Source organism: Nannospalax galili, unplaced genomic scaffold, assembly GCF_000622305.1.
Source record: "Nannospalax galili isolate Female #2095 unplaced genomic scaffold, S.galili_v1.0 scaffold1189, whole genome shotgun sequence".
Taxonomy (NCBI): domain Eukaryota; kingdom Metazoa; phylum Chordata; class Mammalia; order Rodentia; family Spalacidae; genus Nannospalax; species Nannospalax galili.
In genome coordinates, this window is record NW_008360313.1 from 2,552,757 (window position 1) to 2,571,953 (window position 19,197).

Below are 19,197 nucleotides of genomic sequence, written 5' to 3' on the forward strand. Positions count from 1 at the left end.
CTCTACTTTGTTTTAGTTGTTACAGGCTGGATGAGCAAAGATCTTTAAAAACTATCTCAAAGCATATATATATATACCACTGAAAAATTTTATTAAAAAGTAGATTTTTATTGTGAATCCTTAGAGTTTAGAACCTCCCCTACACAACTGGCTTTATGAGAAAGCATCATCATAATGCTAACTGCCCATTATTGTCCCTTACTGTAACTCCAAGATCCATGTGTGAGAGTGTTTACAGTCTTTGTAGCAGGAATTATCTCCATTTTATAGATGATTAAAATATGTTAGAATTTTTTTTCTTTAATCACATGGATTTTCTTTAATATAAAGTATTTACTACACAATCTTGAAAAGAATCTGAATACAAACAAGAAAACATACTGTTTAAATAAGTTAAAAAAAAAAAAAAAGGTAGAGGCCAGGCGTGGTGGTGCATGCCTTTAATCCCAGCACTCGGGAGGCAGAGGCAGGTGGATCTCTGTGAGTTCAAGGCCAGGCTGGTCTACATAGTGAGTTCCAGGACAGCTGGGACTACAGGGAGACCCGAGCTTTGGGTTCAGTAAAAACTCTGTCTCAGTAAAAAGGGTGATGAGCAATCAAGAAGACACTTAATGTCAACCTCTGGCCTCCACAGGCAGGCACACACACACACATACACACCCCAAATAGAAAATAATTAAATAGAAAAATATGTGCTGTCTTATAACCCACTGACCTAAATACTATTATAAATCTAAATAATAATATGGCTGTACAGGTTTTTAGCTAGGATATCCTTAGAGACTTCTTTTATTGGTAAATTTGACAAGGTATTCAAAATGAAGACAACTAGAATATGGCAATAACTTATTTGAAATCACTATGTTTAACATTTCTGCGTTGTTCTGTCTATTCTAACTATACAAACATACATTAGCTATGTATAGCAGTAGAGATAATAAAATAATACATGATTTACCTATGAGATTTTCTACAGTACAATGGTTTTTCTATATACAATGAGCACTTTTCATTTCATCATGCCAATTACTTTTAAGATAAAATCTAGTATTGGATAGACGGATCAGCAATTAAGAGCACTGGCTCCTCTTGCAGAGGTCCCAGCTTTGGTTCCCAGCATGCACATGGCAGCTAACAATTGTCCTTAACTCCAATTCCAGGGGATCCAACACTCTCTTCTGGCCTCTACAGGCACCGCATACATGGGTGTACCTACATATATGCAGATAAAACACTAAAATACACATACACATAAAATAAAAATATACATAAAATAAAAATAAACCAAAAATTTTAAATATAAAAAATCTAAATGGAAGCAAAATCTGTAGGCATACTAATGATGAAACCCAACTACTTCACCATATTTCATACTGCAACTTATTGGGCTCAAATAGATGAAAACGTCATCATCTCGGGTTTGCTTTTTTTTTTTTTCTATTTTCATGGAGAGAAAATCTATTACCTGTAGATTCCAAATTCCAGAATCATTTTATTCCAATCATTTGTATGAGGGGCATATTCTGATTCAAAGTAGAAAAACTACTTCTAGGAATAGCTTCTAACAGAGGACACCTATGTATCACACATATGGGACATATGGGTGCTCACACTTGTACTGATCCAGCTTTAAATACAAACTATTTTATGAAAGCCAAAACCAAAGACCAATTTTATCACTAGTATTAGAAATTTTCTCCTATATAATCATTTTATAGTTAAATTTTCTAACAGTCAAAATTCAACTCGGTGTTAACTGCAATGTTGTGTTGGTGTATGTGCACATGTATGGGTGTGCATGTGTGTGGAGGCCCAAAGGTGATGTTGGGTGTCTTCCTTAATTGCTCTCTATTTTATTAAGGCATTGAACCCAGAGCCTGCCAATTCCAAATTGCTTAGAGATCTCCTTCCTGTCTCTACCTCCCAAGTGTTGAGACTACAGGTTTGCACCATGTCTGACTTTTATGTGCATTCTAGGGATGTAATCTAATGTTTGCATGGTAAGTGCTTTATTCATTAAGCCATTCCCTTAACCCCTTCAACTGCAATTTTAATCTAGGAATTTTTCATAATATAAAAATATGAATTGAATTTAAATGTAGGGTTGGGATACATATAACTTCAAACTGTGGCCTGTTCCACAACTGCAGGATTAAGAAGTTGAAATGCAGGTACTGTTTGCTTTTAAGACCTTTGTTCTCTTGGCCTCTTTTTCCCCTACTACTGAACTCCTAGTTTTGTATTTATCTACACAAGTCTTATACTCCTATTTTACTGTCAGGCTTGAAGAGAAGCAGTACAGGAATAAACAAGAGAGATGGCCATCCATGCTGCACACAAGCCCTACCCAAATCCTCTAGAAAATAGAGATAAGGGTTTCTTTCCATTACCCTTTTCTCTACTATATTCACCTTCTGAGCAAAATGGAAATCTGCCTGTCATACATGTACTTTGATTTTTTTAAAAAAGCTAATGTTACAGTGAGTTCCAGGCCAGCTGGGGCTACAAGGAGACCCTGTCTCAAAAATAAATAGGGGCTGGAGAGAGAGCTCAGTGGTTAACAGCACTGGTGTTTCTTGCAAAATAAAAGACACATCCCCCAAAGTTCATGTTAAAATGTAACTTCCAGATGAAACACATGAGGTAATGGGCTTAGGGGACCCTCCATTTGGGCACTTTACCTTCCAGCCATTCCTTACAATCTGAAATGTGTCTCTTTTCATGCCCAGTTCTTCATCTCCTACTCTAAAGTAAAGTCTCCAACCCTAGACTCCAGTGAGATTGTGCCACTAGAGATCACAATGATTAATGTGGTAGAAAAAATTTTAGAGCCAATTTGCTTAGGCGATCAGAAGGATTCAAGCAGATAACTCCCTGACCTCAAAGTTTCTCAGAAGACAGCACACCCTTCCATTTTGCCATCTACTTACTTCTCTACATGCTCCTTTCTCAGTCCCTTACCAGTTCTCTCATAAAATCTTTTCTTTTTTCTTCAATGTTCTTGAGATGCTTTGGATGACCTACTTCTACTTTATGCTTTCATCAGAGTTGATTTCATCTACCACCCTGACTTATTATCACTGATGTGTAGAAAATTTCCCAATTTACTCATTAAGCTCTGACATCTTTCCTGAACTCAGTATGTCCTGGAAAAGGTGTCATAATCAAAATGGACCTACTATGTCAAACCCTAATAAAATGGAGTCAGAAAACTATAAAAGGCTTTTCATGCACACAGAGTCTATGATCAAAACTTAAAATGATTCTCTGAAACTACAATTTTACACAAAAGTCACCACAACACAAAGAATAACTATGAGGACATCTGCCCAGCAACTGCCTGTTTAACCCGATTGACACCATCCTTGCTAATGACTCTGGTAGGCATGGATTATTATGCATGCTACCTGAAGAGACCTTTACAGTTGTGAATCCTGAAAACCACAAGTACTGGCCTGGCAAGATATTCCCATTGGTGCAATAATGATACAAATATTATGGGAGTAACGAACCACTTTCTCATTGGATTTAAGGTCCACTTCATAAGATGGAGCCCATACCTGACACTAATATCAGGCCTATGAACCTGAGACTAGACAGGTCATAAGACATAGGGAGAGCCTAAAATTATTGTTCTGCTATAGACAGTGTTAAACTGACTCCTAATAACTTAATGTTATACACACAGATGAATGCATCTCTCAACTCTCACCAGAGAAGCTTTCTTATGCAGCAGATGGCGATTAAGAGAGACCCACAACTGGTCAATGTACAGAGAGTAAGAGGCTACAGAGTGTTTTTAACCCTGAACAGGACATCTGTATCAACTTCTGCCTCCCAAGGCTCAGGGATCACTACAGAAGAGGGAGTGGAGAAATTGTTAAGAACCAAGGTGGTGGATGACAAGGATAAGGAATTCTTCAGATAGGCAGTTACACATATGAATTCACAGCAATGGTGACAGCACATGCAAGTCCCACATAAGCTCAAGCCAGATAGAATCCCAGCATAGACATGGGGAGGTGAGAAACCCCAATTCTACCTGAGGTTACTTATTGGCAACTGCTGGGTGCTGGGAGAGGGAGAGTCAGTTTTATAAGGGTGAAACTCTTGGTAGGTTAACCAGGCTCGAGTGGATGAATCCACACTGAAGGTCAATTGGGGACACAAACATGACTCTATAGGGCTCAAAGGCCTTAAGAGAGTACATGAAATTGGGTAAGGGGTAATAAGTGGGGGTGCAGAAAGGGGAGGGGATCTAAATATATTGTATGAAATTCACAAACATTCAAAAAAAATCAAGTAACTTATGTAATCCTCGTTTTAGCTTCAGAATCCCCCTTGCCTTTCTTTGTCTCTCTATGCTTGGTATCCATCACAGTGTACATATTTAGAACTGCAATTAGCTCATTCCCCAATAAAACCAGTAAAACTTTACAGGGCCACTCTTTGTGCTGTTATTAATTCAATGCTTCATGAACACAGTACTGACCTTAATTATTCGTGCATTCTACTGCCTAGCCTAGAAATTGCCCACAGGCGAGTAGGCATTTATCAGTTGACTTAACGATATACAAATATGATTCCACTAATTTTACTTGTCTTTATATATCGTAGAGCCTTGATTTCTACAACAGAAAACAACAATATTCTCGTTACATTATTAGAATGTATGAGATGACATATGTAAAATTCTTTTTTTTTTCCCTTTTTTTGTTTTTGGATTTTTTTTTTTGAGACAGGGTCTCACTATATAGTACTGGCTGGCCTGGAACTTGTTCTATAGATCAGGCTCGTCTTGAATTCAGAGAGATCTTCCTGATCTGCCTCTAAGTGCTGAGATTAAAGGCACAGTACTGATGAGATTAAAAAAAAAACAAAACAAAAACCTCAGTAGATGTCGTTTATTCTTATCAGAGACAATTCTAAGTTAGAAAATAAACTGGAGAAATAAATTTGTATTTGATTAACAAGAGAGTAAAACTAACATATGCAACAAATATCAAATAGTGTTTAACATCAAATGATGAAATACATCACTAACTGGAAAAATCTACTCTACAAACTTGGGGATGCGAGAAATTAGTCATTTCATTCCAAATAATCAAGTGATACATAAGTAAATCTAGCCAAGTACAAAGAATCTTGGGTGGCTTCATTTTGTTGACTTTTTCCCACTAGAATTTAAAATATAACATTTATAGATATATTCTAATGTGTTAAATATTGAACTAACATTTCCCATTAATATTATAGGTTCCAAACATTAATATTTAAGAAAAATCCATTTTTTTTTTGCTGGGCATGATGGCTCAATGCCTTTAAACCCAGGACTTAGGAGGCAGAGGCAAGCAGATCTCTGTTGAGTTTGAGGTCAGCCTGGTCTATATAGTGAGTTCCAGGTTAGCTGGGGTTATGTAGTGAGACTCTTGTCTCAAAAAGCAACAAAACGCAAAACAAGATAAATACAAATTTTTTCATATATATTTAAGGACTACCTAAAATATTACTTGAGCCAGACATAGTGGTGCACTCCTGTAAAACTAGCTATTTAAGAGGTGGCGGCAGAATAACCCAAAGTTTGAGGCCAGGCTTGGCAACTTAAAAAGACCCTGTCAATAATAATAATAATAATATAATAATAACGATAATGATGGGCAGGGGATGTAGAGCTCGCTCTTAGTACATGCAAGATCCTGGCTTCAATCTTCAGTACTGCAAAAATAAATGATTACTTAATACTCTGATAATATTATTAAAATAAAAATTCAATTTGGTAACTATGTAAGTCTCATTCTTAAAGAAATACATATTTAGTTCATAACAAGTCTTATTTTTCCACTTCCCAATCTACCCTAGAAGAATAAGTCTGTTTCAATGGGTTCTGATTCTCTACCAGCCTCCTACAGATGAATGCTTACAACTACAGGAATCTTACTTATGGACAATGATACCAAGTGGAAAAATAATACCTGTATTCCTAAAGTCTTCAAGTTAGCATTTGTATTTCTTTCAGTGAGAACAGAAAAAGTTTCTAACAGATGCACAAATGCCTATAGGCTTCTAAGCTTAAGAACAGTATCAATTTGTACTTAATGGCTATCATTGTAATGAACATAAAGCAACTTGCCGCCATCACAGCCAAGGTTTAAAAACCATACAAAATATGAGGAAGTATTTGTAAATTTAAATAATATATAAACAATAACATAAGTATGACTATATATGAGGATTTTCTCCTAAGGATAACAAGCATAACACAATTAGATACATAAGTAAAAAAGAAAATTAAACTTCTCATTAAAACATTATTTTTCTAGGCAAGCAACACATGCCTGTTGTCTCAATTACTCAAGCATGCCTGACCTAATTCAGGGCCAGCAGAGAAAACAAACTGAGTCCCAGTCTCTTAAAAAAGAAAAAATTCAGATGCTGGAGACATGGCTCAGCAGTTAAGAGTACTCGCTGCTATTACACAGGACCTGGTTTAGAATCCCAGCACCAACATGGCAGATAACAAACTGTCAGTAACTCTAGTTCCAAGGGATCTGATACCCTCTTCTGACCTCCACGGGCACTGCATGACACCATGCACTTACATACATGCAGGTGACATACTCATATACATAAAAATAAAAACAATAGATTATTCAAAGTGAACAACGTACATGACAGATATCATTGTGCTTTGTCCATAATTAACACAGAGGAGCTATCCATATGTTTGTCCAGAACCCTAAATTTAAAGAATATGGGAAAGTATTTTTACCTCAGGATACAAACCAATATATATTATATGCTTATTTCCCTATCACTTCATTTTAAAAGCATTTTGATTTAAAAAAATTAAAACTAGCTGGGTGTGGTGGCACACACCTTTAATCCCAGCACTTGGGTGGCAGCAGCAGGTGGGTCTCTGTGAGTTCGAGGCCAGCCTGGTCTACATAGTGAGTTCCAGGCCAGCTGGGGCTACACAGAAACCTTGTCTCAAAAAGACCAAAAAATAATAATAATAAATAAATAATAAATAAATAAATAAATAAAACTACTGAGTCAGGTACAGTGCTACGCTCTTGCAGTCCCAGCTATTTGGAAGCCTGAAGTAAGAGAATTGTCTGTGCACAGGAGTTCACAATCAGCCTGGGCAACCAAGTCAAGTCTCCTCTCAATAAACCACATAACAAATCTACTCAGAGAAAACAAGTAGTTGCACTTATGTCCAAAGGTTTAGAATGAACAAACTTTTGTTATCAAATTTGTTAAAACTTCAAGACAAACTCATTTAAATAGAAAACTATTAGTTATTACCTTTTTAGCTTGGTAATTCCCCTCTAACAAAGATATCTATGAACTACCATAGGACATTAAACAATATAAAATGCACCCGGCCACCTGGAAGATCATAAATATTCTGTCATATAAATATAAAACATTGAAAGAAGCATACTGTCTCTTTTTAAGTATGAAAAGGAAATACAAAATATGTTGTCATCAGCCAGAGAGAAAATGTACTAAATGAACTATTCTTTACATTCTACAGGGTAAAATTCAGAAGAGCAATCTTGATAAAGATCAACAAACTTGAAATAATACATCTGGGACATCTACTCCTTATATCTTTAATGAAGAATCTTTCTGCTTATTCTATACATTCTGCTTAATCTTACTGTCAGTTTTATACAACCCTCTCCCAGGCATTAACTTTTGCCCTTTTATTCTTTTTTTTTTTTTTTTTTTTTTTTTTTTTTTTTTTTTTTGAAAATGCTTCCATGTATGTAAATAAACCCATGTTCTGCAATGCCCAAGGAGTTCAGAAGAGGGCATCGGGTTCCCTGGAACTGGAGTTACAGACGATTGTTAGTCACCATGTGGGTGCTAGAAATCAAACCCGGGTCCTCTGGAAGAATAGTGGGGCTTTTAACTACTGAGTCATCTCTCCAGCACCCTCCTTTTATTCTTAATTTAACTTACAGGGGCAAAAAAGCAGCAACTATGTATCAATGTCTATCTTTCGAAACTTTTCTCCTCACTTGCCATATGGCTTCTGCCTCCACATAATAACTCAAACTGCAATATCCAAGCACCAAAAGCCCACATACTGCCAACTCAAAGGATGTTCTTAGATTTTTTTTATATTTGACACCACTATTTCACAAGATACTCTTGACTGGCCTCTCCTTGAATTTCTTTTCTCCGGACTTCAGATCCAGAGTTCTCCTTCTGCCCTATTATACTTCTCAAATCATTTTTTTTCAGCTTCATTTGCCAAATCCTTAAAGGGTAGACTGTCTTTTTACTTCATCATCTTTCCATAAACAATCTCATTCACTCCTCCTTTTCCAATTATATTTAGATGATTCCCAATCTTTACCTCCACCTTGGAGTTTCAAAATTCCACTTATTACTTTTGCTATTATTATTGTTATTATTATGATGTAGTGCTAGAGATCGAACTCATGCTAAATAAGACAAGCAATATACCACTTAGCTACATGCCCAGTCAAGGCTCATTCATTCTACTCAAATACTTTCAAAATTTACTCATTTCCTACCTCGACTGCCTTAGATTGGATTACCTCATTGTCTCTTCAGTGGATTACAACAGTGATCCTACATGCTCTTATGGTTTCAATCTTACATCCAGTCATCTCTAATTTTGCCCACATGAAATTTCCAATAGTTTGATTACAGACACTCTATATGAAAACAACATGTAGAATAGAGAAGTTTACATGTAACAAATCCCTAGGCACACACACAATTGTAAATCTAATGAGAGTAACAAGTCACAAAAAAGAAAAGGGGAAACTACTACAGATTGGGAACTCATTATTTTGAGAAATTAAGTGATACTCGAAGTAGAAGATGCTTAATAAAAACAAAGTTTGGAGGTGGGAAAAGTATGTTTAAGATATCTGAAAGGGGGGCTGGAGAGATGGCTCAGCAGTTAAGAGCACTGACTGCTCTTGCAGAGGAGCCGGGTTCGATTCCCAGCACCCACATGGCGGCTAAGAACCGTCCTTAACTCCAGCTCCAGGGGAATCCAAAGCCCTCTTCTGACCTCTGTGTCATTGCACGACACGGGTGCACTCACACATGTGCAGGCAATACACTCACACACATTAAAAAATAATAACGATAAATAAAATATTTTTTAAAAAAGGTATCTGAAAGGAAAGGAGCTCAGTGTTAGCAGAATGGAAAATAGACTACTTGGCAGGAACGTAGTGAGAAAAGAGTAGCTAAAAAGGAGACTAGAGAAATACAAGCCAGCTCATATCTGGCTTCTAAAGACAAGGATAGATTTAGTAGTTTTGAAGGGCTAAAGTAAGCAATTAGAAACTTAGATAAGGGTACATAAACATTTTCAAAGGAAGGATGACTCTGTCTACTAGTAGAGAATAGGTGGTGGCTTGAGTGGCTAAGAGAAGGCCAGTTAAGAAGTTATTACATTAGTCTAGGAGAGGTAGAATGATGGCAGGCAGTCTTTCTCCACTTTCATAGTACAAGTTATCATCAGGTAACTAAGACTCATTGTTACAGGTAAGCCTATGTGAAGTGCCTAGGTTATTTCCCATCATCACGATGTTTCTGCTCAGGTCTTATCAAAAACTACATTTACAATAGTCTATTATAACACAGCTTCTGCCAAACACAATATTTGACCTCATGCAACCTCTCCACTTTTATGACTGAATGACAAATTATACATTACATGGTCCCCCAAACAAAGAACCTCCTATTTCTACCTGCAGGCTGGTCAACCCTACCAAACAGCATCTCCCATTCACCTAGTCACTGAGGCCAAAACTTTGGGAGTTAAACTTACTTGACTGTTCTCTTTTCTTGCACCCCATATCACATATAAGTGAAGCACCAACTGAATATAGTATTTAGCATAAATCTAAGGAAATTATTCTATGTAGGTAAATAGAATATGAATTTGGTTACAGTCTAATACAATACAATGCTACAATTGTATTCCACTTTATTATTCTGTTAATACTTCTATAATAAATATATAAAAATAAAACATGCTTAATTTTATATTTTTCAAATTCATTTTTTTCTTTTCCTTTTTTATTTTCTCATTTTGTTCTTTGTTTTTTAAAGATAGGCTCTCATTCTGTAACTCATGGCAATCCTCCTGCATCAGACTCGAGTGCTGGGATTAGAAGCAAAAGTCACCGTGCCTGGTTTTCTTTGTTTTTCAAGAACAGAAAACAAACAAACAAAACAACAAAAAAATCCCCCCAAAACCCTATAATACATATTTACAAAAAGTTATTTAAGATGAGAAGTCAGAAGTTTCTAATTTGTTTTAAAATCAGTTTCTGAACATTTCTCTAAGAAAACAGTTAAAATTAGATCTATTTCATACCAAACAGTTACTAGAGAAATATTTTCATTTCCCCTTATAGTTACGAACTGAATTATTCCATGTACATCAACTTTCAGCCAACCAAATCTTACAGATTTTACTCTACTTAAAAAAAATTGTAAAACCTACAAAGTACACCTGCCTTTTTCAATAGAGATAAGTGAAACTAGGCCAGAGAGATTGCTCAGCAGATAAAGGTGCTTGTCATCAAGCCTAATAGGTCAACCCCTGGAACCCATGTGGTAGAAGGAAAGAACTAACTCCACAAGCTATCCTCTGATCACCACACAAGCACTCACCATAGCATTGCTTCCTGCCTCCCACATACACATGCATACCACACACAGAGAAATAAATAAGTAAATAAATATTGAAATATTTTAAGTTACTCTTGATGGCTTAATACCACTAACATTATTATATATTATGTCACAAAATGCTTAGAATACTTTAGAGAATTCTGAGTTGAGATAATAAGCCATTGCCTTAATTCTAAACAAGGTACTATAGTTTCTTACAGTCTTCCTTTCTTCACGCTTCTTTTCATGTACCCCTTTTTGTTAGAATGTCTTCCTATACCAATCTCTCTCTGTGCTGCACTGGACCTGCTAGTACTTATCGATTGATAAGAAATCTATGTATCTCATCTGGTTCTCCATTTTTTAAAATTATTTTTAAGTGTATGCGTGTATTGCCTGGGTGCAGGTAAATGCATCCATGTCATGCAATGCTGGCGGAGGACAGAAGTGTGCACTGCAATTACAGACAGTTGTTAGCTGGCATGTGGGTGCTGGGATTCGAACCTGGGTATTCTGCAAGAACCACCAGTGTTCTTAACTGATGAGCCATGTCTCCAGCCCCATCATCTGGTTCTCTTTAAGGCTTTAAGTTTGATTCTATACCTTTTCTCCTTCAAAGTACAACTGGAAGTAGAGGATGTTTTCCCTGCTGACTTTAAGTTTATCCCTGGATTCATAAGTACAGTGCTTCTAGTTCAAGGTATCAAAGCTGGAAGGGGTGGCAGTCTGGCTGTAATCCTAGCACTCAGGAGGGAGGCTAAGGCAAGACCACTGGGAATTCAAGCCCAGCCTGGGCCTCATAGACTGTGTCTCAAAAAATCAAAACAAAAAATACCAAGATCTTGAGTTTCACCATCATGTAAATCTGACACAAACCCAAGTGTCATTATCATGACAACCTAATAATACGGAATATTACTATGTTCAAATGGCTTCTAAATAGGCAGTATGCTAACCTTATACCCACAGTTCTATACAATTTATGATATATATCTAAAATAAAAATAGTTATAACATAGGCATTACAAATTGTTATAGGGTGAGACTTCAAAGTTGTTATAAAAGGTCAAAGGCAGAACTTAGCTTATAAAGAACATAATTTATATAGGCCAAAAGGGCCCTTTCTGAACAATACCATATAGGATAATTTAGTTCACAAAATACTGACTGTAAGACCATAATCAAAATGAAATGCTATGAAAAAGTGAGAAAGAACTTTGGTTATGCATTGCAATAAAACTATGGATGAATGGGCATAGCGCATCTCCTGTTGCACGCACCCTGTTGCTCATCAAGTGACATGGATCCGAGCTGTTTGTTAACCACAGAAGAAGGAGAATCTGAAACAAAAATGAGATTTCAACTTAAAAGCAAGCAGCAGAAAACTGCACAGCAATGTCATGATAATCTCTAAGCTTAAGAAACAAATGTACGGGGTGGGGAACAAAAATAAGTACTGTGGTATTATTTTCCAAGCAGTGAGTAAGCAGGGGCATGTGCTTAAGATGTTATTCCAGGCAAGCATTTAGCAACTTTGAGAATGAGTTGAGAAAATAATTCTTCTATCTCCATGCACATACCTTTAATCACATTCATTTAGTACAGACACAAGGGGCAAGATAGGTGTAGCAGAAATAGAGTATCTCCACAAAGAGAAGACACCTAGCCCTTCTTAAACTCCCTCACCAGCTCTTAAGATGGCTTCCATCCTGCCTTGGGGGATTCAAAGCATGAAATGAGATGCTCACTAGACTTTGTGAGATGCTGTTTGCTGTACCATGAGCTAAATAAGGAGTCAGGATGTTCAACAACAACAACAACAACAACAAAAAAAAAAAAAAGGTTTGTAGGGAAAATATTTAATGAATTAATTACCTTTAAAGAAACATGTACCTTTAAAAACTCTATAGTATACTGTGCATAATGAAACTAGACTCTGTGAAAGCTTAGGTTTCTGTATACAGGTACCTGGTAGAAAAAGAGGCAAGAAGAAAGCTTAATGTTTGGGCTTTCCATTCTGGCTTCCAACAGTACACACCTTTATTCTGAGCTGTTGGGTACACTGGGTCTTTGTGTGAGAGTTTATTTTATTAATGGGCTCTAACATTTGAAAAACACTGGTATAAAGGACAATAGCATATTAAAATGGAAAGAGCACTTGTCTGGTGTTAGTAACTCTTGATTTGATAATCAGCAACATTTTTAGCTTCTCCTTTCTCCCTGATAAACTTAAGGATCAAGTAACTAACCCAAGTGCTGGGACATGCAGGCTAAAAATCCCTTATCTGAAAATGTTCCAAAACCCAAAACTTTTCTTAGTGCTGTTATGACACAAGTGGAAATTCTGACCTTATGTGATAGATCACATCAGAGTACAGGTACACTAAAACAACCAGATAAAATTACCTTTGATGTTTCTATATTATATAGAAAGCAAAATGAATTTCCTATTTAGACTTAAGTACCATTCCTAAGACATTTTAGTAGCTATATGTAAATATTAAAAAAAAAACAAATAAATCTGAAATACTTCTGGTCCACAAGCATTGTGGATAAAGGATAGCCAACCCATAGATGCTCCAGTGTCCCAGGGAAGCTACAGTACAAGGGGAAAACATAGGTAACAAATACAGTTCTATATCAAATGTAAAAACTATTCCTAATTCCTAATATCCTTTGCTCTAGTTCTTAGTGTATGTTGTTGTTAGTAAGACACTTTGCTAATCACTAGCTACACCCATAGGACATTTCGTTTCTCCTAAGTAGGTGTGTCAAGATTATCCTTAACTGAATAGCTAAGGGAAATTTTTCAATATATACTGACTGGATCCACATCAATTTTATATCATTTGATATAATATTGTTTTTACTTGTACATGTAGAAGTCTGACACCTGCTACCAGAATCTTCCACCTTCTAATATCATACCTGTCTACTCACAGGTGTTGATAAACCATGATCAGTATTCTAAAAGCTGAAGCTTTTATTTTATTCTTTTTTTCTTTTTCTTTTTTTTTTTTTTTTTTTTTTTTTCTCACAGTAGCTCAGAGAGGGTCTCCTTGTAGTCCCAGCTGGCCTGGAACTCACTAGAGACCAGGCTGGTCTTGAACTCTCAGAGATCCACCTGCCTCTGCTGGAATTAAAGGTGTGCGCCACCACACCCAGCTTTATTTTATTCTGACACAGCACCTCTTCATCAGAGCGTTAAATCTTTACTACACAAGAAAGTGAGAAGGATAGTGTTTTAATCAAATGTCCATCTCCATCCCTGTCTCCTTCCCTCCTCTCCACCCCTAGTGCCATTTCCAGCAGTCTTTCCTTTCCTTCCACTATGTGGGTCCTGAGGCTAGAACTCAGAGATCAGGCTTGGCAGCAAGCACTTTTACCTGTTGAACCATTTCCCTGACTCATTACTTTCTTTTTTAAAATGAGTTCTTACCCATTTCAGATCTAACATTGCCAACTGTGTCATTTTGAAGAGCATGCAATTATATTTTCCAAAGTGGGGAGCAGAAAGCCTTCTTAAAATTATAAAACATAGTTCATCCCTTTGGATCCATTATACACTTCATTGTGCTCTCCTATAATAATTAAGAATCTTAAGACAACTATAAAGTCTCCAAAATTTTATCTACAAATGCTATGAAATGCATAAATCTTCTTGAAATAAAATTAATGAAAATCTTGAATGTCATAAACTCCATAAAACTGTGTTTTCAATCTCAAAGCATTCAAAATACTGACACAGTAAGACTTATTAAAAAAAAAAAAACCAACTACACTATTAACTAAAGGTATCTCTTTTTATCGTTTTAGTTTGTCACAACTTTGTATTTCTAAGAAATTATTTGTTCTTATGTCTTTAAAAAATTTAAGTTACATTTTTATTTATTTATTTTGTGTATATTTATACACCATGGTGGGTATGTAGAAGTCAGAGAGACAGCCTGTGGGAGTCAGTACTGTCCTTCCATCACATAGATCCCAAGGATCAAATGTGGGTCATTAGACTTAGGTGACAGGGCCTGTACCCACTGAGCCATCTCACCAGCTCAGCCCCAACATCTTTTAAAGGCTAAAAATATTCAGGAAGAAATGCATTTTGTCATTGCATTTACTTTTTATAATCTTAAGCACACACAACTGCTTTTAGAAGGATTATTTTCCTAACATAAACACGTTTATGTGACATGCTTTTGTAACACTGTTTATAAATAAAATGCCTATAACCCCTATAACAGAAATACATCCAAATGTTAACACAATAACCATCAAAATAGCAAATATTAAAAAATGTACAAACTTTTTTTTTAAGGTGGGAAGGTTTTATTTTGGCTCACAGTTTTGAGGGTCATGGCAGGGAAGGTACGGTGGCAGAAGATTAAAGCAGCTGATTACACTGTGTCCACAATCAGGAAAAAAAATGTACAAACTTAAACTGACTGCTACAACTGTTTGCATATTCTACCCCTTATCTATGTAAAGTATTTCAGAAAGCATCACAGAATAAAAACCATAATATATTGTCCATCACTAAAAGCAGTATGGTTAGTTGATATATTTGAAGTGTTTAAAAGTAGTTATTATAAATGTAAAGCAATAAATGATTTAGTACTAAAGTCAATGTATGTCATGGTCAATTACTGTATATTTCTGAAAATTTTGCAGTCTGGTATTGAGAAAATCCTTTAGTACCCCCACACCAGAATTTTTTCAACTGCAGAAAAACAGAAAATTATAGCCTAACATGTAACAAAAATTCTTCAGCCATACGTCTTGAGTTTGAATAGCTTTTCACTCAGTAATATATTAACTGTGAACAAGTCATTTAAATTGTCTAAGTCGTACTACGTACATCTATAAAATGGGGCCACACACTATGTGAGGATAATCCATGTTAGTAGTATGTTTCTGTTTCTTTTTTTTTTGAGCTATGGAACTGAGTCAAAAAGAATGAGACAAAAATGTTCTTAAAACTATGGAAAATTCATAGCCTTATGAATGTTACAATAAATAGGCTGGCAGAACATATTCAGTTATGGTGTATGTTGACTAGCTATTTCAAAGTACATCAAAAACTGGCCTCTTCACCAAGTATGGTGGTACATGCCTTTAATCCCAGCACTGAGAGGCAAAGACAGGCAGATCCCAATAAGACTGAGGTCAGCCTTGTCTACACAGTGAGTTCTAGGCTGGCTAGGGCTACAGAGAGACCCTGTCTCAAAACAAAGACCCCCCAAAAATTGGTCTCTTTTTCCTTTATTAGAAATTTCAAGGTATAAAATTTTAGGGGATATTATGGCATGCCCAAAATCTCATAGATATGTTACTGATGTTTTTGCTGAATATGATTCATCCTTTGTCATCAAACACGTCTTACAAACCAATCTAGCAAACATTTTCTTCCTTATTCACAAGGTCTAGTTAGCATAGTATAATGACAATAATGAGTTAACATAATTTTTCATTTAATATTAATAGCCTCAATTCTGAAAATATGTGAGGGGGCATCAAGAAAAATGTAGCAGAATGGTTTACTGTGTAACTAAACCAAATTATATAGCTAATAAAGAATGAACCAAATTTTTTTTTCAAAAAAAAAACATGTTATATATAATCATCTAATTATCATATAAAATTCTAAGAGATTCACCAGTAGTTTTCCTTAGGACTCTGCCAGTCAAGGTAATTAACAAATGCTTCCAAAATTAGACCATTATTATGCCTGATTTATTAACTACTTATATATGCTAAAAGATAGATCAAACACATCCATTTGAGAAGTGCTACAAGACTGTCACTATGAGAACTATGGAAGCTGATGGTATACAGAGCCTGCCTGCCCAAGATAGGTTAAGTGCTGATTTTCTCCAATATGGCTCAGTTTTGAAAAGCCCTTTTCAAAAATAATCACCAATGTTTTATACCCTAACTGGGTATAAAAATTACTTTTTAATTGTTTTTCCAATTGGCAAAACCGTGCCATAAAGTGAAAAAACAGTTCCTACCTGACCCTTTCTAGGCTGGCTCCATGCTCCAGTGGGGCTCTGTGGTGGTTGGGCCAGTACCAGCAGAATCCACAGGGTGTTGACACTCTGAGCAGGAGCCAGCAACCCATGACTTCAGGGCATCTGAAATGGAAAAGAAAGACTTGGGCTTTAAAACAGCCATATGCTAAGTGCCTCTGCCATAGCTATCTAGGACTCATCTGATAAATCTACAAATAGCTCACTCTGAATCCTCAATGCTATCGACCTTAAATGGTCTGGGCAGGACATTTTGAAGTAGTAAGTGAAAGATAAGTAAGATGATGCTCTCTCATAAGGAGAAACTGTACCTACAATATTGTCTCAGCTTTTAAATTTAAATTTATGTTTGTGTTAGTGTGTGTGTGTGTGTGTGTTGTATATGCTACATTCATGTAGAATCTCCTGGAGCTAGATTTACAGGTGGTTATGAGTTGCCTGATGTGAGTGCTAGAACTAAATTCAGGTCCTCTTCAAGAGCAGCAGTGCTCTTAAATGCTGGACCATCTCTCCAGCTCCTGTCTAATTCATCTTTATGCCTTCTCTCTGTAAATTGTGGTTGGCTACATTATCTAAATAAATTAGTAATTGGGAAACTAAGATACAATAGCCAAATGATTTTCCCAAGGTCATCTAGTCACCGGGTGAGGAACAAGAATTCAGCCAGTCTAATTCAGTGATATGAAGAGAAAAAAATCAAAATTTCATGATTAAAAAAAAAAAACAAACTGGGGGCAGGAGAGATGGGTTAAGAGAACTGGCTGCTCTTCCAGAGGACCTAAGTTCAGTTCCCAGAACCCACCTGGCAGCTAACAACCATCTGTAGAACTTGGGTTCTAGTTCCAAGGAACCCAATGCCCACTTCTGGCTTCCATGGGCACAGGTGGTATATACATGTGGTGTACTTATATACATGTGGGCAAAACACTCATACACATAAAATAAAAATAAATAAAAACTAAATTAAAAAAGAAATTCAGCTGGTGAGGTGGCTAAGCAGGTAAATGGACTTGACTTCAAGCCTGACTGACTTGAGTTGGATCCCCAGGACCTACACTGTAGAAAATAAGAACTGACTCCCGCAAGTTGTCCTCTGACCTTCACATAAACACTGTGACACCTGTGCATGTGTGCATACATACACAAACACATGCGCACAAACAAATATAATTTTTAAAATTCTGTTTAATAAAATTATAGAACTGCCCAAGGTAACATGGCCTGTAACCTCAGAACTCAGTGGGGTATGGTAGGAGGGTTGCAAGGTCATGATCAGCCTGAGATATGTAGCAAAACCATATGTCAAAAACAAAAAACAAAAAACAAACCACAAATAAGAATACTAGGCTGCATGTGGTACATGACTCTAATCCCAACACTCAGGAGGATAACAGGACCAAGTTCAAAGGTAGCCTTGGAGTATATAGTGAGATTCTGTCTCAAAACACTCCTAAATGACAAGTAATCACTGAAAGCTTGCTATGTTGTGCTTCCTAAAACCTTAGAAAATAAGTTATAATATATTGCCTAAGTGATTTAAGGTGTACTTCCCAAGATCTAGGGAAAAAACTGCTTTTTGTTCTTATGTGTACCACTGTTTTTCCTGCTTGTAAATACATCAATATCATAGGGTGTCAGATTCCCTGAATTTGGGAGTTACCGACAGTTGTTAGCTGCCATGTGGGTGCTGGAAACCAAATCTGCACCCTATGCGAGAGAAGCCAGTACTCTTATCTGCTGAGCCATCTCTCGTGCCCCAAACTAAAACATTGTAAAGCAATATATTCTACATTGGAAAACTTTTATTTTGGGAATTTAGTTTTGAAGTATTATCATTTACATTTGCCCAAAGTTCTTTTAGGGTAGGTTTATTCATGTTGGCTTCAGAGAGCAAAGGAGGCTTGGGGTCAGCATGGGGAGCAGCATTTGGGTCACCAGTCTCATTTCCTTTCACACCAAAAATCACACAGCATTACTTTGACATTTGTGTTTTTCTTCAGTGATCCTGGGACCCAAACCCACGGTTCTGCTATGTTAGACAAGCACTCAAACACAGATATACCCCTAGTCATGTGTACATTATTATTTTTTTAATTTATATATTTTTTTAATGTGTATGAGTGTATTGCCTTCATGTGAGTGCACCTGTGTTGTACAATGCCACAGAGGTCAGAAGAGGGTTTCGGATTCCCCTGGAATTGGAGTTAAGGACGGTTCATACCCACCATGTGGATGCTGGGAATTGAACTCCAGTCCTCTGCAAGAGTAGTCAGTGCTCTTAACCACTGAGCCATCTCTCCAGCCCCATTGCACATTACTTTAAATTTAAAAAATCCCTAGAAGACTCTGATGAAAAAGTTATAGCTGAATTGAAGGGGGCTTAAAAATCTTCTAACAACTCTTTTGCTTTCTTATAGCACTGTGGGATCAAACCTAGAGCCTTAGGCACACTAGGCAAGTGTTCCACCACTGAGCCCTAACTTTTTATATG

The 19,197-nt window shown here is 36.5% G+C and overlaps 1 protein-coding gene across 13 annotated transcripts in view; it reads right to left on the bottom strand.

Annotated features, from left to right (window-relative positions):
• The window catches only part of Dcaf6 (DDB1 and CUL4 associated factor 6), a gene marked incomplete at its 5' end in the record, with an annotated part of 86,825 nt that overhangs the window by 37,458 nt on the left and 30,170 nt on the right, over positions 1-19,197 (bottom strand). For 9 of the 13 annotated variants that reach the window (XR_003848057.1, XM_017796063.1, XM_017796061.1 and 6 more), the window contains 1 exon segment: positions 11,961-12,020. Coding sequence is in view for 10 of the 11 variants with exons in the window: in XM_017796063.1 (XP_017651552.1) it covers positions 11,961-12,020 (60 nt within the window). 13 annotated transcript variants of the gene reach the window in all.